This window comes from Gavialis gangeticus, unplaced genomic scaffold (assembly GCF_001723915.1).
Source record: "Gavialis gangeticus isolate Ggan-Ray unplaced genomic scaffold, GavGan_comp1, whole genome shotgun sequence".
Taxonomy (NCBI): Eukaryota; Metazoa; Chordata; order Crocodylia; family Gavialidae; genus Gavialis; species Gavialis gangeticus.
The window spans coordinates 78,559,757-78,580,993 of record NW_017728994.1 but is presented as its reverse complement, the minus strand read 5'-3'; the positions used below and the strand labels follow the sequence as shown (position 1 = coordinate 78,580,993).

The 21,237-nt window shown below is 38.9% G+C and overlaps 1 protein-coding gene across 1 annotated transcript in view; it reads right to left on the bottom strand.

The window, feature by feature from the left end:
• Nucleotides 1–21,237, bottom strand: part of INPP5A (inositol polyphosphate-5-phosphatase A) — a 524,426-nt gene that overhangs the window by 53,793 nt on the left and 449,396 nt on the right. Inside the window, exons 10-11 of the mRNA XM_019503024.1 lie at nt 10,895–10,990; nt 9,911–9,985 (exon numbers count right to left, since the gene is read on the bottom strand). Coding sequence (XP_019358569.1) covers nt 9,911–9,985; nt 10,895–10,990 — 171 coding nt within the window. The remainder of the gene's footprint in view (nt 1–9,910; nt 9,986–10,894; nt 10,991–21,237) is intronic.

Sequence of the window (21,237 nt, the reverse complement as noted above, 5' to 3'; positions counted from 1 at the left end):
AATAGCTCAAAATGAAGTCTTACTTTTGTATATTGTGGGGGTGGGGGTGTGCAGGAGTGTTGGAGCAAATGGGTGGGTGGGTATGGGCTTTATGGGGGGGCTCTGGGTGTATGCATGTAGGGGTGTGTGTATGTGGGATATGGGAGTGTGTGCCCATGTGTACGGGGTTTGTGGGGGGAACTGAGTGTGGGTGTATGCGGATGTGGGGGAGGGTCTGTGGGGGCATGGAGGGTGTGATGTGGGGGAGAGTGAGGCCACTTCCCCCACCTGCTGATGCTTCCCTACTTATGGGGCTGGAGTTGGGGCCATCCTGCAGGCGATGGTGGGACCGTAGCATGCGCTGCTCCTGTGGGAGTGAGCAGGTCTCAGCCCCATGCAAGCACAGGAGGGGCAGCCCAGAGCAGGCCGGATACAGTGAATTGGTAGGCATCTGCCCTGGGGCTGGATGAAATTGCCTGGTGACCCGGCCCACAGGCCATATTTTGCCTACCCCAGTTTAGTTACTCTGCAGATCCATATCTAACATGATACATGTTAATGGAGGGTTGCTAATTTCAGAATTTTGGCACACGATTTATATAATTTGTTCTCAATAAGGAACTAAAAAATAACTCTATTTAAGAAAATAAAATGTTTTTAAGGAATAAATAATTTATTCTTTATATCACTTATAAATCAAGTTATAGGATGTACTCCTATTCATGTAAGCAGCTCTTATTCACAGAGTACCCTGTTGACTTCAATGGAACCATTCATATCGATAAGAACTGCTCACATGGAAAGTGGTTTGCAGAATAAAAAGTCACTTAAAATTTTTCTTTCCCATTTCTCCTAGCTCAGGGCTAAAGGGTGGGGTTGGGAATGGTGCATCCTGGGATGCTGGAGGAATAAAAATTGTTCACTTTATCTCCATGGAGCATGCTGAAGTTATCGTAACATGTGATAGGTAGCACAGCCCAGAGTTAACCCTTGGCTGAAGTGGTGTAACTTTGAGATGCGCCCTTTAACTCAGAGGGTGCATAGCACAAGTTAACAAGCTTTAACATGCAGACACTTGAATTTTGAATGCCCTCAATACGGTCTTAGTGTAAAATGGAACTTTGCCCTCAGTATTACCTCCTCTGTTATATGCCAACTAGGTGTGATTGAAAGATTTTTTCTTGTTCCCAAAGATTGCTTAAGTTAGGCAAAGTCTGAATTCCCTTATCCTAGTTTTTAAAGAAGTCTGCTCAGATGTGCTTGCTTCCCTTAGGGTAGCTGGTGTTAAACAGAATTGCCTTGCAGCAGTATTGAAATCTTGCCAAAGGAAGACCAGAGTCAAAATAAATATTTCTTTGCTTAATTGGAGCCTATGTTGGCAAACCTGTATGTCTGCATGGAGTCCCATTGTTTCCTAGTATCTAATCTCACACATATTTACTTACATATATAACAACTCTTTCAGGAATTCCTAGGAGCAGACACTTTTGCATTATTTATACTGCAACTCACATGAATACATGTATACATATGAATACATTATCTATTTTTATATATTGGGGTGAGCATGCGTGTGTGTGCATATCATACACATTTAATAATCGCTATGTATTCTATATATCATATATATGTATTACACACACACATATGCACAGGGATGCATGTGCAAAAAATTAAAAATAATCTTAATGCAGACCTATTTAAACAAAAGATTTATATGTAAGATATTCCTAATTAAGGTTTGACAGATTTAATGTATATTTCCATTAATTTTTAAATATCTCATCATGAAATATAACACAACTTTTTACTACTAGGAAATTAGCAGTGTGTAGTGTACTGTACTATAAATGTGAATTTGGTTAGTTCAATCTGTAAGCATAAAAACAGGTAGAATGCAGTTTTATTGTTACAGAGAGTGATGTAAGAAGAGACATTAATTGAACAAATTCTGCCCCAGATTTTTTAAGGTCCCCTTGTCATTAATGGAAATTTTATAGGAGTAAGTGACACAATACCGGGCTTCTGGGGTAATCATGTTTCCTGCAATCCAGCAAAATGGATTTTTATATTATTAAGAAAAATAAGTTTAAAAAGCTACCTATTCTGTTTGATCACACATCAAAGTATGTTACTAAAAATAAGTTAACTACGAGCCGGAATGCACATTATAAATACAGGCACAACTTTCCTCCTAAGACTATACTAAACTAATGCAAGGTAGAACGCAATAAAACATATTCGGCATGGCTTTATGGACAAATGTAGTTCTAAGCCTAGAACTGGTTCTGAGTCACATATTTGGTGGGTAGAAGAGTACAAAGGGAGATAAAAGGTCATTATAAATTATCTGTAGTTGCTTGACTATAGAAACTGGAGGTTAACTCTGCAAGTGAATAATGAACAAATTTGGAACCCTTGTACCAAATTTACAAACTGATATACTGCAAAGGAATATTTGGCCCCACTGTTTTGGACAATGTAATTAAGGGAACTTCCTTTTTGTGTTATTCCCCGTTTTGGATTTTTATGAAACCCCTCACTGCATGCAAGCCACGTACTGAACTGAACACACAAATCCAGCCACATGAATGCTGTTTTCAAGAGTTGCACTGTATCATTTCTTCCATATGACAAACTATCACCTCAGAACTCCACCTTAAGTAAAAGAGGCAGTTTCAAGGTCTACAGGATTCCCTCTCTCCTAGACCTAGGTAACAACGGTCCTAAGCAATCAATTTCCTTTCTCTATCTTAATTTGCTCTTATATATCATATTCAAGATTTTATCTGGACAAGGGCTGGGTGGCACAGTGGATAAACCTCTGCCTTTTCACCTTTGGGATCATGGTTCAAGTCAAACCCTGATGAAATGCGTTTGATCGTCCTAATCTAGTTCTTAGTGGACAGTATTCCCATTATCTTTAAAAGGGTCAAAGCTGAGGCCATCTGGAAGAGTGCATTGTGCTATATCTTGTCTGTTGATTAATACATTTTCAGTGATGCCAGTTCCTTAACCTTTCTGAGCATACATATTCACACAAAAAAGCTTAATAAAGGTCCCTCATGGTTTAAGCCTTATTTTCCCTTCCCCCATTCTTTCAGATTTGCCTGGGAATTCTTTAGAAAACAGAATAACTATTCATTTTGTAAAGATTCACACCTGTTCTGTGACTAAGAACATCTCTAGATTAATTAGCAAAACAGGTGATTACTTAAAATCCTTGCTTAACAAATGGAAAATTTGACTCCTTGATGGAAGGGAATTAGATCTTAGGAAAATTTCCTTTGTTGGATAAGGACAGAAATCAGGTTGGAAATGTACTTGCTGTACAAACTTACTGTTTTTTTGCAAAATGCTATTTGGGATCTGCCAGAAGATGTGGACATTTGACAATGCACATGAACAAAACCACACTGCCCTTATGGTTGGTTGCAGTTGTTAAAAAAAACCAAACAAACCCAAAACTCCCCCACACCTTACTGGAAGAAGCAATGCGTTATTTCAAGCCGGCTTCATAGTGTCTGTGTAGATAGGGCACTTCAGTGGGGCTTTTGGTTCTTTTATCTAATAGGTGACTGAATCAGATAAAAGCACCAAAAAAGTCCCACTGAAGTGCCCGGTTTATACAGATGTTGGATGAGCTAGGTCTTATTAATGCGGTGCCTCCTCTGGGTACACACTGGGCTCGGTGCAGAAGCACATGGAATTTAAAGTAACTTTTTTTAAATGTCTGCAAGCAGCCTATTTTACCATCTCCCATTAAAAGGAGGCATGTGTGTGCATTTCCCCTATATGGTTTCCAAATGCCAAAAGTTGGTAACCTTTGCTGTGCCGTCAGAGCTCCCTTCACAAATTTCTACATTAAATATATAGAGCACTTGAGAGGTGCCAGAAAGAATGTTATGCCACTTTTTTTTTTTTTTACCTTGCTCCTTTCCTCCATAATTTGAGAATTCATTGGGGTCCATTTGCGAGTCAAAATTGTGAAGAACAACTCCCTATAAATCATTTAACTGGCCTGGTATCAACAGCATGTATTGCACAGGGGACCCATCTCCTCCATGTCTTGGCATGCCTCTGAGGCACCTGAGGAGCGGAGAGTAGTTATATAAGGAAAGCCAGGGATTCCTTGCAGATATGTCTGGATCCTTGGCTGCTTGCTTCAGGTCGCCTCATGTTTTCTTTATGCTTTGGAAGTTGCACACAGGTCTCAAAAGAATAGAATAATAGAAAATTAGGGTTGGAAGGGATCTCAGGAGGTCATTGAGTCCAACCCCCTGCTCAAAACAGGACTGTCCCCAAATATATCAACCCAGCCAAAGCTTTGTATTGCTGGGTCTTAAAAACCTCCAAGGATGGAGATTGCACAACCTCTCTGGGTAATATGTTCCAGTGCTTTACTGCCCTCCTTGTGAGATAATTCTTCCTAAGGTCTAACCTAAACTTCCCTTGTTGTAACTTGAGACCATTGCTCCCTGTTTTGTCATCTGCCACCACTGAGAACAGTCTAGCTCCATCCTCATTGAAACCACCCTTCAGGTAGTTGAAGGCTGCTAGTAAATCCCCCCTCAGTCATCTCTTCTGCAGGCTAAATAAGCACAGTTTCCCCTAACCATTTTTGTCACCCTCTACTTTCTCCAATTTGTCCACATCCTTTCTGTAGTGGGGGCCCAAAACTGAACACAGTACTCCAGATGTGGCCTCACCAGTGCTGGATAGAAGGGAATAATTACTTTTCTCGATTGGCTGGCACCACACCTACCAATGCAGCCCAGTATGCTGTTAGCCTTCTTGGCACCAAGGGCACACAATTGGCTCATATTCAGCTTATTATCTGCTGTAACCCCCAGGTCCCTTTCTGCAAAGCTGCTGTTTAGCCAACCGGTGCAATAGAGGAACCACAAAAGGTAGGAAGAGAGCGAGGCAAGCCTGGTTACACCTACACAGTCAGACTATACAAGCAGTAGCAAATATAGCTCAGCACCATCACCAAAAATCTGATTCTATTTCCACTGAAGTCGATAGTGAAACTAGTGGAAGTAAGATAGGGTCAAACTGTTAGAATTACAAATTACCTGAATACTCTGACAATAATGATCAAAATTATAAGGACAAAGTATGATTTTTCAGCTGAAATAGTTCATGAATATAGTTTATATGAAATATATGAAAGTATGAGTGATTTTTTTCATTTCTGATTATGGTTGAAGCTTGTTAAATATTTTAAATCCTTTAATCATTCTCCACTAGTCATTAATAGTTTTTATATTCCTGCTATATATTTATTTAACTGGCTCCTGAGCAGGCAGCATGTAACTAATGATCCATTTGCACAAATCAATAACATGACTATGATTTTTTTCTTGTTAAATAATTGCCCATTAATTGCTTTTCTTTCTAAAGCTCTTGCAATTAACAGGAAATTCCTTAATTTGAGATATTTGGAGCAAATAAGCAGTTATATCCTGAATCACTATTTTAAGTAATTGGAAAGCATATGATAAAATATAAGGATGTGGCTTTATTTTAGAAACTGTGAACTATGATACTAGGTTTCTATTGTCTGTGATTATTATCATTGTCAGACAGTTAAATCTCTTTTAAGACTGGCAAATCTCAAAATACGATCAAGTTCTAGGTGACTTATCTCTATATAAAATGTATAAACCCAGGAGAAGATAGGACAGTCTGCTCCACTGATGCAGTGAAACCACGGAAATGGCTTAACAAGCCAGCTGAGGATTCCCTCGTGTGAACTCAGTGCTATTTAGGTGCATCAGGAACATGAGCAAAAACGAGGTATTGGCAACGCACCACTGTAGAAGACCCAAGTGGGGGTTGTTCCTACTTATGAGTAACCCTGGAGCTTCTGAAATGTGACTGGGAACTGACTTGGTTCCCAGCCAGCCTCTGGATGAGGATGACATAGAAATGTTTTACAGCAAGGCTTGGTTAGACCTTAACACCCAGTGTTTCTAAGCATTTTCCATCTCAAAGGTACTACTTTCAGATAACAATTTAAATGCTCTAAATTTTTTAATGGATATATTTATCAAGGCCAAATTCAGCCTGAAATAATGTCCCTTTTTCCACTGTTCTCATTTTTTTTTCCTGTGATACTCGCCACTGGCACTACCTCATCACAAACTTCTAAACTGTTAATGGGATTACCCACTTGTTCAACATGGCCTTTACACCTTCCATATAGACCACATTACATTGAATCTAAGACAGATATTTTCTCATGTTGTTATAACTTTGCATTAGGCACTAGAGATCTAAAACAGAATTTCTCTTTTCATTGATGCTCATTTGAAATAAAGTTTTATAGAACAGTCATTGTACATGCTGGTTGATGGGGAAAAACAAAGAGAACTGCTGAAGTTAGGAAAATGTTAAGCTTAAAAAATTTCAGTTTGAAAACTATATAGTACTTCTGTTGAACTGATAATCTGTATCCACTTTAGGTATTTATATCATAAATATGATATCCATTTCTACATGTACCTTAAGAATTCTTCTTCTTGATTACAATGTAAAAAAGAAGGAATAACTGTGTATGGACAATGATAAAGTAGCCTGTTGATAATAAATATTTGTCAGGTCTTGTCACATCTGCACAAATTCCACTGTTACTGAAGAGACACCACACTGATAAAAAAGAGCTCAGAAAATCAATGGATCTTGAGCTAAAGCAGTTGCTAAACACACAGAAAACATCTTTATCCAACAGCCATAGTGCTGTGAAAATTCCCAAGCCTTGCATCGGTACAGCTCAGGAAAATTTAATCTTCCCAAATACTCATCAGGGCACTCCATCCTGCAGACCTGACAGCCCCACTTATAATTAATTATACAATTTCGATGGGAATATCGACTAAACAAAGCTATAAATCATAGAAAAAGTCAATAGGCATGGACACATTCAATCATGTCCCGACCAATGATTACTACTCTTAAAATACAATAATTATTTTCAGGAGCCAGCTTGAATTAAATTTCTGTCAGGCTGGTACAAGACCGGCGGTTGATGAAGGATGCGATGGATTTTTTGGGTTGAATTCGGCACAGGGACATTTATCCTTTTAGATAGGTAGTTTGTTTTTAGTGATCATGGTGCTGCGTGTTTAACTAGACCATGAAGATTAGATTATCTCCAATGGCTCATTATATCGTTTATCTTTTTCTTCCACGTTTGAGCTGGAAGATTTCCTGCTTCTCAGTGCATGAATGAAATGGCAGCTGATTTTGAAATGTAGTGTGCTAGAATGCAATGTCTGCATATGTCTTTGCATGCAAACACGTGAGCATGTATGTGTTTACCAAAAGTGTACATATATGTAAAATCAACCAAGTATGCACCTGGACTTCCACCGGTGTACTGCGAATTGCAATGAACAACAGTGATTTTGCTCAGCATATAAAAATGTTGTATAAAACAGTAGTGGAATGAGGATAAAACTAAATGCCTCAAGTCATTATAAAAATGAAGTTAAAAACCATACAAAAATGAGTAATAAAATATTTTGCTCATTTACTCTTTTATTTCTGTCTCTAATAGAGCTAAGAAATAAAAATAGAGGAAAAAGTTTTTTTGGTTGGTCAGGTTCTGAATCTGTAACGTCACTGAGTGTAATGAAATCCTCACTGTTCAAGATTTTGTTACTATTAGTCCGATTCCTTGACATTTCATTTCTATCAGTTTTCCATCAAAAGTTTTAAACAAAATATTACATGCTTCATGTAGAGAGACACTCTCTCGTGTGTCAGATGGAAGTGATAAAAAGCCCTGGAATTTCTAGGACCAAATGTCCTGAAAAGGAAGTATCTGCACAGGAAGTTGGTCTGTAAGCATTTTCCGAAGATTTTTTTCAGTCGGTAATATATTCAGACAAAAGGAGAAGCAAAAAGAATGAATACCTCACAGGAACTATAGTTCTTCAAGAGGTTTTGTTCACATGGGTTCCACTTCTATGCATACGCACTATGTACATGAGATCTCGTGTGTACATGTACCCAAGTGAGAAAGAGAAATAAATAGATTTTCACTTTCTTCATGATTCCAGGCACAAGTTAAAACTCCTATGACTTTCAAGAAATGGAAAAGGCTGAGACAAAGCTCCTCACAACCACACATGGAAGGAACCTGATAGGCATGGATCTTCTCATGCGCAAAAGGGTCACAGCTATTCTTGCATTTGGATCTTATGGACAACTTCTAAGGTGTCAGAGTCCTCCTAAGATGCCAGATTGTCTTTCAGGACTGATTAGTAAACCTATTTTCCTTACCATTTTCCACAACATGGAAAATATATATGCACAGAAAAGGGTTAATTTCTTTATGTTTCCTTGTCCTCATATATATGTAAAATGGAAATTAGTTTCTTCCCAATTTGGTTTCTCCGTATCTAATTTTCAGAGGCTTCACTCTCCTTAATGTTGCCCAGCTACAAATCTTTGTGTTTTAACCAGTCATAGCATTAAAAAAAAAAAAGTGATTAGCACTTGTCATGCAGGTGAACAGCAACATCTTACACAGGTGTACACCAGCATGGCTTTACTGGAGTCAGTGGAGTTACTGTGAAATGATTTCTACCAAACTGAAGCAAGCTGAAATGATTTGTACCAAAAGGTTCCTACAAGCATAACATACATCCTAAACTCTTCCAATACTTCATTTTTGCTCTGTTATTTTGGAAGATCAACATTTTCCCCTCAGTTACACATCTCTTATAAACATTAGTGAAATTTGGCTAATTGTGGACAATGTGTGAACAGTTTGGCCAGTATTGGAGGCCAACTTATGGAACAAAATGAATACAAAACATCTGTTTAGTATTTTCTATGCAAAAATTGTATTTGCATATGATTCTATAGCTTGTTAATCAAAACAGTAGTCTTTCTGTACCTGCTTTCCTCTCTTATGTATCCCTGTTAAGTCTGTCTCAAGGGCCCCTGACAGACATTACACTTAAGATGCGATTAACTGATTAATCACATCTGGCCACATGTTCGTTCAATTAATGGCATGTTAAAAAGAGGAATAAGGCACAAAGTTATTACTGCAATATAAGTGTAATAACTTTCTAGCTGGTTCCTATCATGTCTTTAATTGAACATGTGCCCAGTCATCCTAGCCTCCAGAGAACTTCAAGACTCCACCGAGCTCCAGAAGCTGGTCAGCTGATCCAGGCATCTAGCCAGGGGAGTGTAGGAAGCCAAACCTGGTATTTGCTGATGTGCGGACAGCCCAGCATCATGATCCTAAGTTCTCCCTGTACCGGCAATATGGTGCGATGAGATCTCATGCTCAGTTTCATAATCATGCCTCCTGCCAGGTACCTGTGGCATGGCAGGAAGTAAGACTGTTGGGATTCCGCATCAGACCCCATTATGCCTTTAATTTAACATCAGTCAGCAGCCAAAGACAGATAATCACACTAGTTAGAATCTCTCCATTTCTATTTCTGACTCTTCTTCAGTATTCTTTGGGATAGGAATTTTGATAAGAGTTCTCCTTTTCTTTAAATTTATGTCTTTTAATGTTGCACAATGAAGAGTAAAAAAATAAACAAAGAGGCTGCATGAAGAAACAGAGGAAAGATGACAGAGAAAGAAACACAAACTTTGTTAAACATATTTTAAATACAAATTTAAAATTATTTTCATGAAAAACTGAACACAACATAGAGCAGATGCTAAAGTTAGAGGTCACTCAATTTGGAAGTCATCATACAAAAGAGATTTTTTTTTCCAAAAGAGGAACAAGACCAAAGGGTTATTATATTATTCTTAAATTCTAGATACATTTTGTCTCCCATTTTGTGCACAGAAGCATTCAGAAGGACAAAAGGATGGATAGAGGTGCACTGTATATCTTTAGGTTTAATCTAATTTATTTTTAATTACTGTAGAATCATAAACTTACCGCAGTGCCATTGTTATCCCTAAAAACATCTTGATTAAAGTAGTCAAAAAGCTTCTTTTCTAATTGTAGCATAACCTGAGAAAATAAAGCAGAAAAAGGTACAGAATTTCTGCCCCAAGGGGTCCATACATTTCAGCTGGTGATATTCTTCCTTAGCTATATAACTTCAACCTTTTAAATCTATAGTACAATTCCTAGGTCTCTAAGAACTCCATCAAAAAGCTCATTTGGTTAACTGGCAATCACTTAACAAGACTGAAATAGCAATGCTACACAGAGTAGAAGTCTGTATTTACCTCTAAATGATGCCTTGTTTTCACTTGGAAAGCATTCTGTGCACATCAGACAAGACTATACCAAACCAAATGCTGAGTTTCATTATAAATTAAATACCACTTCACTCCTCAAAAGGGTTCTTTTTTCATACAGGGTCAGATGATAACTTAACTCCTCACATTTTATGATTAAACCTTTGTGTATGGTGCCCATATATTTCTTGATATCTGTTCTTTTGATACGTATGTGATATCTTTTTTGATATCTGTTTTTTTTATGCCTGTTTTGACAGTATCTCAAAACAGGACCTCCACCTCCACCTCCACATGCTTAGATGTTTCTGACTCCAGTTCCAGTGGAGCATGCTGGCTGAGCAGGGTTGTGTGGGGAGTATGCTGCTGGCCAGGTGAGGCACACCTGAGGCATCTTGTCAGTTTCTTCAAATTAATGCTTCGGTCACATTTTCAGAAACCTCCTCTGATGCTTGAGACAGGCATTTAAAACAGGACTTTCACAGTGAAAATGGGACATATAGTCAACTCTATATCTGGGGTCAAAAATTCATTTTTGATGTTATTCTAGTGACTTTCAGGAATTGCAGCCAGAGTCAAATTTTGTCTTTGGTGTTTGTAAGTCTAAATAGTGGATAGCCAACAAAGTCTGCATTCACTTCAATGACAGTGACATGAACTATATTAGGTTGCATACCTTTCGGTCATTATCAGATTCACGAAATATTAGCTTGACTACTTCATTTGTGTCAGCTGCCCGGATAGTCTGCATTGTAGCTTTTGCACAAAGTGTCTAATAAAAAAAAGAGAGACACACAAACAAGAAAGACTGTTTAAATGGAAGATAAGTTCCCTTTTCACGCAGCTTTCTCAGTCATTGCACATCAAGTGTATAATCCAGCGCCGATTTGAGAGTGTTCTTGATGCAGAAGTTTCATAGTAAACCAAGGACTCCGTAACTCATTAAACTAGATGCTGAATTTAAAAATGTGACAGCATAGCATCCGCTTGCATTACGCATGACCTGTACAGTCACTCCCTGGAGCTACTGGCTCCTAGACCTTACTGGTTCACATTATCCTTCTTTGCCCCTCCCCTTACCCTTTGTATTTAAACATTCTTCTATTTAGAATCACTGCTTCCTTCAGTTCCATTCATAGCTCTGATGCAGTACACTGCAAGCTACAAAAGGTTTTGCCTCTATGAACCAGTGAGTCTCTAAGGTACCACCCCACCCTGACAGAACATGACGTGGACAATGGCAGAAAGTTCTGCCAGCCAACTGTAAAGGCTTAGCTCTTGTTTGCAAATTCATCTGAGTTTCCTATCCAAACATTAATTCAATTTACAAAACGCAAACACCATCTTTTTATAACGTTATACTTGCCAGTGGAGGTTCAGGTTATCTGAGCAGCAAAGGTCTGTGTGACCACCCTGCTTAATAGCACTGTACCTCTTGTTTTTTGGGAAGGGGCATCTTTTCTTGCTAAAAGGTACTGCATCTGATCTAGGTTCACAGGTAAGTCAGGTGGAGCGTCAGTCTTGCCCCTGATTTACCTTTTATCTGTATGGAGGTCTAATTTTAAGACTATAGCTACATTTGGAAGAATTAACTTTAGAATCTGTTGCATACCGCTAGAGATGGACTTGAGGTTTTCCTGAAGCACTTAAGCATATGCATAAATCTACTTAAGCATATGCTTAAGTCATATTAGAGTTAAACGCATGCTTAGGTGATCTGATAAGTAGGAATATATTGCTGAATCAGGGCCAAGGTGCATGACAAAATTAGGAGAGTTGGTAGGGATTTTTTTTCCTGAATAGAGGTTTATTTTACTAGTGTCTCCCAAATGAACAGTGCTTAAGAACAGCATCAAATTAAGAATAAGGGAAGTGGTTATTTATTTGTGTCTGTGTATACTTTTGGGAAGAAAATATATTTTGGTTTTGCATAATGTTTCATTATAAAATATATATTTAATGTTTCTATGATAGTTGAGAATCCCAAAGCATTTTATGAACCTTAGAGAACTGATATGTATTGTTACAGAGTTGTAAGTTATGAATGTATCATTACCCCTATTTACAGATGGGAAAACTGAAGGGAAAACATCACATAGACATGACATAACATTTGCATAAGCTACACTGGATTTTGAAGTAAACTGGATTTCATCAGTACCAGAACAGAATTTAGCTTTTTTCATTTTATCCACTGGCACCTGGAAAGTCAGTGGCAGAGAGGAAAATAGGCTCAGTTTGTTTGCTTATTTTATTTCATTTATATGCAGTTATTATATTGCTGAGCATCTAAACAAATATACTTGCCAATGGAAAAAAAATCGTTTTCATACCCAAGGCATCTAGTTCTCAGCTGAAACTAGCAATGCTACATTATGAGCAGTCCAGAGAAGGATTCACTTTATAAAATGCACCTTCTCAGGTCAGGCACAGTTCTTGACAGGAACCTTTACAAGTTGCGATAATTCAAGTAAATAACAGCAACCTAAACACTCAAAGGGTGCTGTTTTTGGAGTGTTTGATAACAAAAATAAGATACAAATCTATTTTTTTCTTCAAGTCTATGAATTTAAAAAGGGCTAACCGATTTTTCCCTCTTGGGCTTCTTCCTCTGGATACTAGATTTTCTACCCCGAACCTAATGCCACACCTAAACTATACATGCCTGACAACAGCAACATAATGCAAAATCTGGCACCACTACAATTTACAATGGTGCAAGCATTGCTATTGGAATATCTGAATACGTATTTCTTAGAAGGGGAGAAAACTTGCATGAACACAGAGCACCCTTGGAAAATGGCGCTTATATTTTCAAATATTCCAGGACAATTTTGTTCAATACATCAAGCTCTGGGAGAACATAGGGAAGATGTTAAAATAAACTAGTAAAGGTCATGTTAGGAGGTGGGAGAAGGAGTGGCATGCCATGCCCCTGGGGGAGCTGCAGTTTTGATTTCATTTTATTTTTAACATAGACTTAATCACTTTTTCCACACATCACCACAATTTACCTTGGATCCCATTTTGTCTCTTTTGACAAGTAATTAACATTTTGCCATCTGTGTCTGTATGCAGTTACCAATGAGGTAATCCACCAGCGAGCCATTCCCAAAGTGCACTCCCTCTGATACCAGCTATTGAAATTCAAAGCACAGATTAGCTAATCGGGTCAAGCCCAAAAAAATAGCCCTTTGGACTCATGTGTCACAAATCAGTCTGGTCGCCTTTAAACAGCGCACCAGATTAGAACAAGCACCCGAACAAACCAAAGCGGAAACCCCGCCGCTCTCTAAAGCTGGTTTCTAAAGCCCTAACAAATCGCTCCATCTTTCACTCATTTAAACTTTCCAAATGAGGGTCAATATGGTCCCCTAGCATCCAAATGCTAATGCGCTTAAGTGCGCTTAAGCAGCTTTCCGGAGTGAATGGGCCAAAGAAGGGCTCGAAAAGACAAGGCAGAGTTACTGTCACTGTCAAAAAGTCATTGTAGCTACCCCCAGAGTGGTCACAATTCAAGAAATTCATGATTTCTGTCTCTTAAAGGCATCTGCTTGAGAACATTTTTTTTTCTGAGCTGCTTTATCTCACAACTTCAGGCCTGCTCTAAAAGAAAAAAAATCTGATCGACTCTTGAGAACCAATAAAGAGAAAGGACCCACATACCTTATTGCTTTCAAATTTCACACACACACAAAATGTTACCTTATTCACAAACAAAAAGTGATTGGGCAAAGGTTCATTTCTTATACAAGCTGAAGCATTCCTTTTTTCTCCCTCCTTTCAATTTCTACAAAGTCGTAGTCACCCAAGCAGAAAACTTTCGGGAACATGTGCTTTTTAGGCTGGTCTACTGATGAAGGGATTTTGTTGTGAGAAAGAAAAAAAACCCCAAATGCTAGGAAAACATGCTGCTCTTTTCAATATTTAATGTTCCTTCAAATGCATCTTTTTTTATAAAGCTAGATGATGGTAAACCAAATATCAGAAACTTCTACCAAGTTTTCTTTTTAACTAAGGCACTGAGGGATTGTTTTTGCAAATAAAACATTGCTACAATATTTGCAGTAAGAGCTGCTGCTCAATCTTCACTCTTCAGCTATCTATTACTCTCATTTTTACTTGGATTATCCACATAAGTAAACTTTTAAGAATGTGTCACAGTAATTTAATTTAAAAATACACATGAAAACCCTTTATGGTGAGTTGTAAACAAAGCCATCACTTTTCCGATATAAGTTCATTTACTCAGAGCTTACTAAATTGTATTACTGTAAAAAGTTATGAATGCAAGTTTTGGTAATGATAAATTACAATTTTTGTAGGAGTTACTTGTCTCTATATTCACTGCTCTTCTGCCCCAAGACACAAATGTACTTTGATTTCCAGGGCAAATGCAACCTTTGAAATTCTTTTCTTTTGCTTTATATGTAAGGTACTAAAATATTTTACAATATTCTGCAATATTGAATGCTACTTCACTTTTAACTATCAAAAAAAGACATTTAGGTATACTGAAACATGGCAGCCATTCATTACATGTAAAGAAAATACCTTAAACCAGTAAAGTTTTTTTTTCTTTTTCATTAGTACATCTCTGCTGAAAAATGAGTTTTCTTTTTCATAACTACTTGCTAGAGACCCTCCAGAGTTTTGTATCAAATCCTGATATCTGATGTGAGTGTTTTACTGCATGCTTATACATACTTCAATTAAAAAGATTCTGCAAAAAAATGCATATATCCAGGCACATATGAATTCAAACTTTCCTATGGTCCCTGACTATATAGTCTAAAATGTGTATTGTTTTGCCATGTGAACTAACTAATTTTAGGAAACTTTGTTATAGCTTTTTAATTCTATGCAAAATAAATAACTGGAACACAAGTGCCTCTTTATAATGAAAAAGTTCCAGCAATACTTGTAACTCAGGCTAAGTATAGATGTTCAAAAAGCCCCTGACAGAAGAAGCCTATCACACTTTACTTAGAATGCTATGAGTTAGAGTGCGAATGAATCAAACGGACATTCGCCATTCGGTGGGAGGGCGTCAGTACCTGCTTACATTGGCCAAGGCCAGCAGGAGGCTGCCAGAGTGGCCCCTCTCCTCAGCCCCACTCCCCCCACCAGCTGGCAGCAGCAGCCAGGGGGAGGAAAGTGGGTGAATGGACCCCCTCCACCATGAGGGTCACCCCCACAGCTTGTTGACTAGGTTCTCGGGGGGCCTAGGCAAGGTTTGCGCAGCAGTGCGTATGGGGGGGTGTCCCTTCCCCTCCCCAACCCAGCCTCTGGACAGCTGCAGCCAGAAGCTGCCTGACTTGGCTTTTTGCAAGCTGTTGGGGGTCCTCTGTGGCAGGGGGACTCCCCCTCCCTCCCCAAGACTCCTGACAATGGAAGCCAGAAGCTACAGAACTAGGGCTGGGGAAGAGGAAACAAAACCTCTCTGCCATGTGGACCTGGCCCAGCCCCCACCAAGACCCAAGCCTGCAAGCTTGGGAGGGCAGATCTGCATGGCAGAGCGGCTCTGTTCCCTCTCTACTGCCCCAACCCAGCTGTGCGGGGAGGAGACAGAGCCTTTTCTGTCTCTTCTCTGTGACAGCCCAGGGGAAGGGCTGGGCTAGTTGCTCACCCAGAGCAGATGAGCACCAGCTGAGGCTAGCAAACTGCCCAGCGATGGGCCCCTGGGATGGTAGCTGAATGCAATCTACATTGAAGCACGATGGTAAAGACATTCAAAAAAGCACTCTAACCTAAAACGCTTTAGTCTAATACCACATCAAGGGTTAACTTAGAGCAGGATCCACCATTTCTAAAGCACTTTAAGTGCTGTGAACATCTGCTCTGTTATGGCTTTAAAGCACATTAAGTGTAATGTCTGCACCTAGGCCCAGATTCCTAGTGCATGAGGAAAAGTGATTTTTTCAGAAACTTTCATGGGTTTATCAAAACTATTTCCTTTTATAGCAAGCCAGATGCAGAAGGACAGACAGTAAAAATGGCTGAGATTCCCAATCAACTGAAATCATGCACAATCTTGAACACAGCACTAACCAAAACATCATTTACGATAATATATTAATCTTTTGTGCATTTTGACAGGCTATAAGAGAGATACATAGCTCATCTCAATTATGAAAAGCAAATACTTTTAGCTACTTGTCCTGAAACAGTCCTTGAAAAAAATTTGCCTGACACTTATTGAATCAGAAAAACCAAATGCTTTTTTATTATCGTTAGGAGGCAAACTGCATTTGAAACAATCCAAGACTTAGAAGATTTGCTACTTTGGAAGTAACAGGAACATCTGTCTTGTTCAGGCTGTTCTTGATCTTGAAGGGGCTGATTCTCTTTTTCATTTAAATTGACATAAATCAAGAGTAACTTAACTGCACTCAGAGTTGTGAGAGTAATCATGTTCAGATCCTGAGAGCTTGAGAAAGTCAGCCTTTTTGTTGTAACACCAATGACTAGCACACATTCTAGCTAATGTTAATCAGTGTTTCTGTGTTTAATATTTTTGTACATGTACTTTTGTACATAGATATTTCTGTTTTAGTCCAGGGCTATTCAGTCCTGAAGAGTTAAAATCCCCAATACCAGGCAATGAAATCACATGCAAACACCAGGATTTTTTGCTGGAGGGGAGGGGGAAAAATTCATTCAGGCTAAACCTCAGTGGGAAAGAAGGAACAGAAATACTTAGAGCAACTTAGAGAAGTGACTTGATTCTCAATAGTCAACAGAAATGAAATCAATTTTCTAGCAGGGGCCAAAATTTAGCACTGACATAAATGATGGCTCAACAGAAAACTAATACACATGGGTGTAGGCACCAAAATAGTTTAACTTGCAGAGATTAGGATTTTAGTCAATGTTAAAAAACACTGTTATGCTAATAGACTGTAGGGATCAAATTCTCTAAAATCAAACTATAAGCAGGTGCAACACCCACTGATGTGTCTGGACCCAGAAGTGTTTACTACCGTAAGCTAAAGTAACAGTTTGATGTATTTTACATCACCCTGTTGACTGCTTGGCCTGTTCCATCATTTTCTGTTCTCTTCTTATATCATTTATACTCCTTCTGTACATCTTCTGACAATAAGTGCATGCTACACTATGTTGCTGCTTCTACCGTTGTATGAAATTTAGCTCAGTGTTTTAATTCAAACCTGCACCATTCAAACCTAAAGACTTCCTGAGAAGGGTTGAAGGGCCTCACGGGCTCTACCACAGTACCTTGGTCTCCATTTGGAGTCCTTTAGTTTCCAAAGGTTTAATTTAGATTTAAAAAACTTATCTGAGCAGTGTATGTCTGCAGCAATAGATTTAATGTTAAAAATAGCCCTTCAAGTTTAAGTTGCAGAAATGTAACTGGTCTGCTGAAAGGACTTGCTTGTTCCTGAAGCATGGCTCTACAGTCCTACTCTCTGTTTCCTTGTGTGGAGCTCCCCATTCCTTCAGCTGAGATGACATGGCTGTTTGTGGGCTGTGCATCTACAAGAACATCTTTTTTACTCCATAATCAAATAAATGTCTTCAAACTTGTTTTTCACAAGAATGATTTAATATCACTATTCACACAACATTAAAGTGCTTGATTCTTCCCAGACAAATAAGAAGACAAGGTCTTGTTACCAATGAACTAACAATGAATAAAGCGCAGTACAGAGAAAAGGGGGTGTAAGAAAGGACATAGCAGCAAAGTGACTGGCACCTGTCGTCTTCTTTCCAAGGATTTGTTTTGTTAATTAAATTTCAAGTGTGCATTGTGATATGAGCCAAGCAACATGGTAAGGAGATTGGTGTGAGGGCAAGGGTGGAGAGTTATTAATGGAAAACACTTCATACGGTTATAGTAACTATTTGTGGCATTAAAGACAGCTCTGATGTATGAACTCCAATTGAAAAAAAAAAGAGGTAACTGAACTAATCTTACTAATGCAGTTGAAATGAGGATTTAGAAGAAAACCCCTGACTATAACTGAATACAGAAGAATTCAATAAAATTATCATCCTCTTCAATGAGGCTGAAAACACTACATGCTTTATAAGCCATACTCAGAAGCGACATAGATGGGAGGAAGGGTGGTAGATAGCTTCTCTGTGTAGCTTTTTTCCTTAGAGACTCTTCTCTCAGCACACCTTTGCAGCAGCATGGTAAGGTATGGTTACTCTTTTTGCTTACAGTTAGCCAGGTTGAACTGCTGCAGGTTTTTTCTGTTAGGAGACTGGGGTGAGAGAGTCCAGTGTTTCTTCAATGCTATTTATTTAAAAAGAAACCTACAAATTTCTGTTTCCCTGAACATGGAAGCATCAAACAAGAGGAAACCCTTTCTTTACCCATAGGCCTAAAACCCTTTCAGTCAAAGCTCAGCTTGAGATTTTCTCTCTTTTGGCTTTTCTATAATCCACTGTCAGCAGCATACCTAGACTCCTGGAGGGCCTGGACAAACTTGTAGTATCGGGCCTCCTTTTGCCAGAGATAATGATAATAAAAATTTAAAAATTACTATTTGGAGGCCTCCTTTCTGTCCAGGCCCTAGCGGCCACCCAGTTTGCTCATGCCTGTGTCCAGCCCTGTCCGCTATGTGTTTGCCATGCTCTCACATCTTTTCTGGCTTTTCTGCTCTCTCAGCTTGACAAATCACTACAAAATAGCAGCCAGCAAAGCCCATCCACCTACATGTGCCTTGTACATGGTTTTATATTTTGGTAGAGGCAGCTATCTATTTCTCCTATCAGATTCATTAAAAAAGCTTAGTGGCTCCTTGCTACTATGTTAAACAAAGGACAGTGGTTATGCTCTCCAGTTTCAGTCCAGTTCATATATCCTCCAACCCTCAGTCTTTTCCACGATCATCTTGAAATCCAATCATTGTTACCCTGGACAAGCCTATACATACCTCAATTAAAAATATTCTGGAAAAAATGCATACATCTTGGCACATATGAATTCAAACCTCATACAAAGAAAATGAAATCTCAGAAGCACTCGGAAACATTATGGATTTGAAGTGGACAAATCAGGAGCATCTATTAAAGTGAACCATATTTAGTATTCTACAATCTGGACAGAACTTGAGGCTATCATCATTTTTCTTAACTAATACTGTGAAGGAAGCTCAAAGACTGGTTTAAATCTTGATATACAAATATAATTTGTATCTTTGTTGGATTAGGAAAACAACTCATTCTTAACTGAAAAGTCTCTTAGACTGTTTTGTAGTTATTCACTGAAAAGTATAGCATCATATTGGAATGACCCACTATAAACTCTTTTCCCTTGTAACTTCCTTCTGCACTAGCATTACCAGGTCCACAGGTTTAAGTTTCGTAGTGGTAGTTCTTTTTTTTATCTGCTGCTTATCAGATATAGTGAGGTATTTAATATGGATATACTTTTACTTCAGATCCTCAGGAGCTTTGCAGTTCAGGTTCTTCTGAGGTCCTGCCTCTCAAAACAGGTTTCAAACCCATCCCATCTGTGGTGGAAAGCTCATACAAAATGCAGACTTCTATTATGGTTTCTGCCCTTGTTCACAGGCCCACTTGTTTACTGCTAACCAGTGTCGATAAATATTTTATTTCCACCTGAGCCACATCTTTCAATAGCCTAAGAGTTGCTCTTCCTGGCATTTATTATATAGCTCCAAACTATATTGATATCCAAATGGATTATTACCTATATGCAGCATCCACGATCTTAGCTATCAAGACTTCATGCTCAAATTCCTGAACTTCAGTTCTCAACCTCAACTTTTCCAATCTTTCAGTCGGTATACATATCTCACTCAGTGGGCATGTCTACAGGTTCATTAATGGGCCTTAAATACTGTGGATTTAGTTTAGTACTTTATTCATAAAGTACTAACTAAATGTGCAGTACCTAGATTTACTGTACAGTAGCTCTGGCGCAAGTTTTAGTGATGCTTATTGCACATTAGCCTAATAACACTGTCAGTAGACTATTAGCATGGTTCTTCCCATGACACACTCCTGTGCAGCATTATTAGGCTAATGCACAGTAAGTGTATCATGCAGCTGCACTATGTTGATTTGCAAGTCCAAGCCCAACTGAGCAAGCGTAACCTGGTACATCCCCAGTGAATCCTAGGAGGTCTCACTGGCATCTCAATACGTTTGTAATACACAATTTCATACATCCTCTACCAATTTAGGTAGAGTTTCTTCTTTCCTCCTCTTTTTTTTATCTCAGCATGCCCTGGTTAGCTCAGATTGATGGCTGCCTCCAAATAGTATAACAAGGGCTATGAACAGATCTAGATAATTCAGTCTTTTTTTTTTTTTGCAGCTGCAACTGAGTTGTCTGTTAGAAACTCCTATCTTCCTAGCCTCTCATTTGGGCTGTGAGGACTTTCACGGAGTTTTCCTATTAGAGATGTGGATTTCTGAATTACTGGGGACATGATAATGCAGTGTCTGTATTCTGGGCCTTCCTGAGCCATAAATGAGATTGAAAAATCTTAAACTGTTGCTCTTACTCAAGTCCTCTGACTGACCCAACTCCACATTCAGGTATATGATTTCCACTTTGCTTTCCTTCTCTCTTGGACCCATAAGTCCTTGCTGCAGGTCTTCTTTGTTAGTATGTTTCAAACTGGCTCCATGTGTCCCCATTTTGGGAAAAAACTTTTGGTCATAGCAATTAGGTTGCTGCCCCCTCTGATTTACTTTGCCAGTCTGCACTTGGACTTTCCAATAAGTTTGGATACTGTGGCTGCTACCGAACCAAAGATTCCTTTTCCACCTGCTACTCTCTTTGATTTTTCTGGAATGTTTCACATTTAAAGCTAATGCCAAGCTTGCACTATATTCAACTTTCAATAGCTGGGCTGGTTCAAACAGGTGCTGCATATGCACAGGTGACCCAAGCAGGGTGCGGAGCCCTGGGCAAAACAGCCTGTGCAGGGCCCCACCCCAGATGCGACGAAGCCAGCGGCAGATTCGGTGGTGGGGAGGGGAGGTCCCGAGCTGCCGAAGGTGGTGGATTTGGCG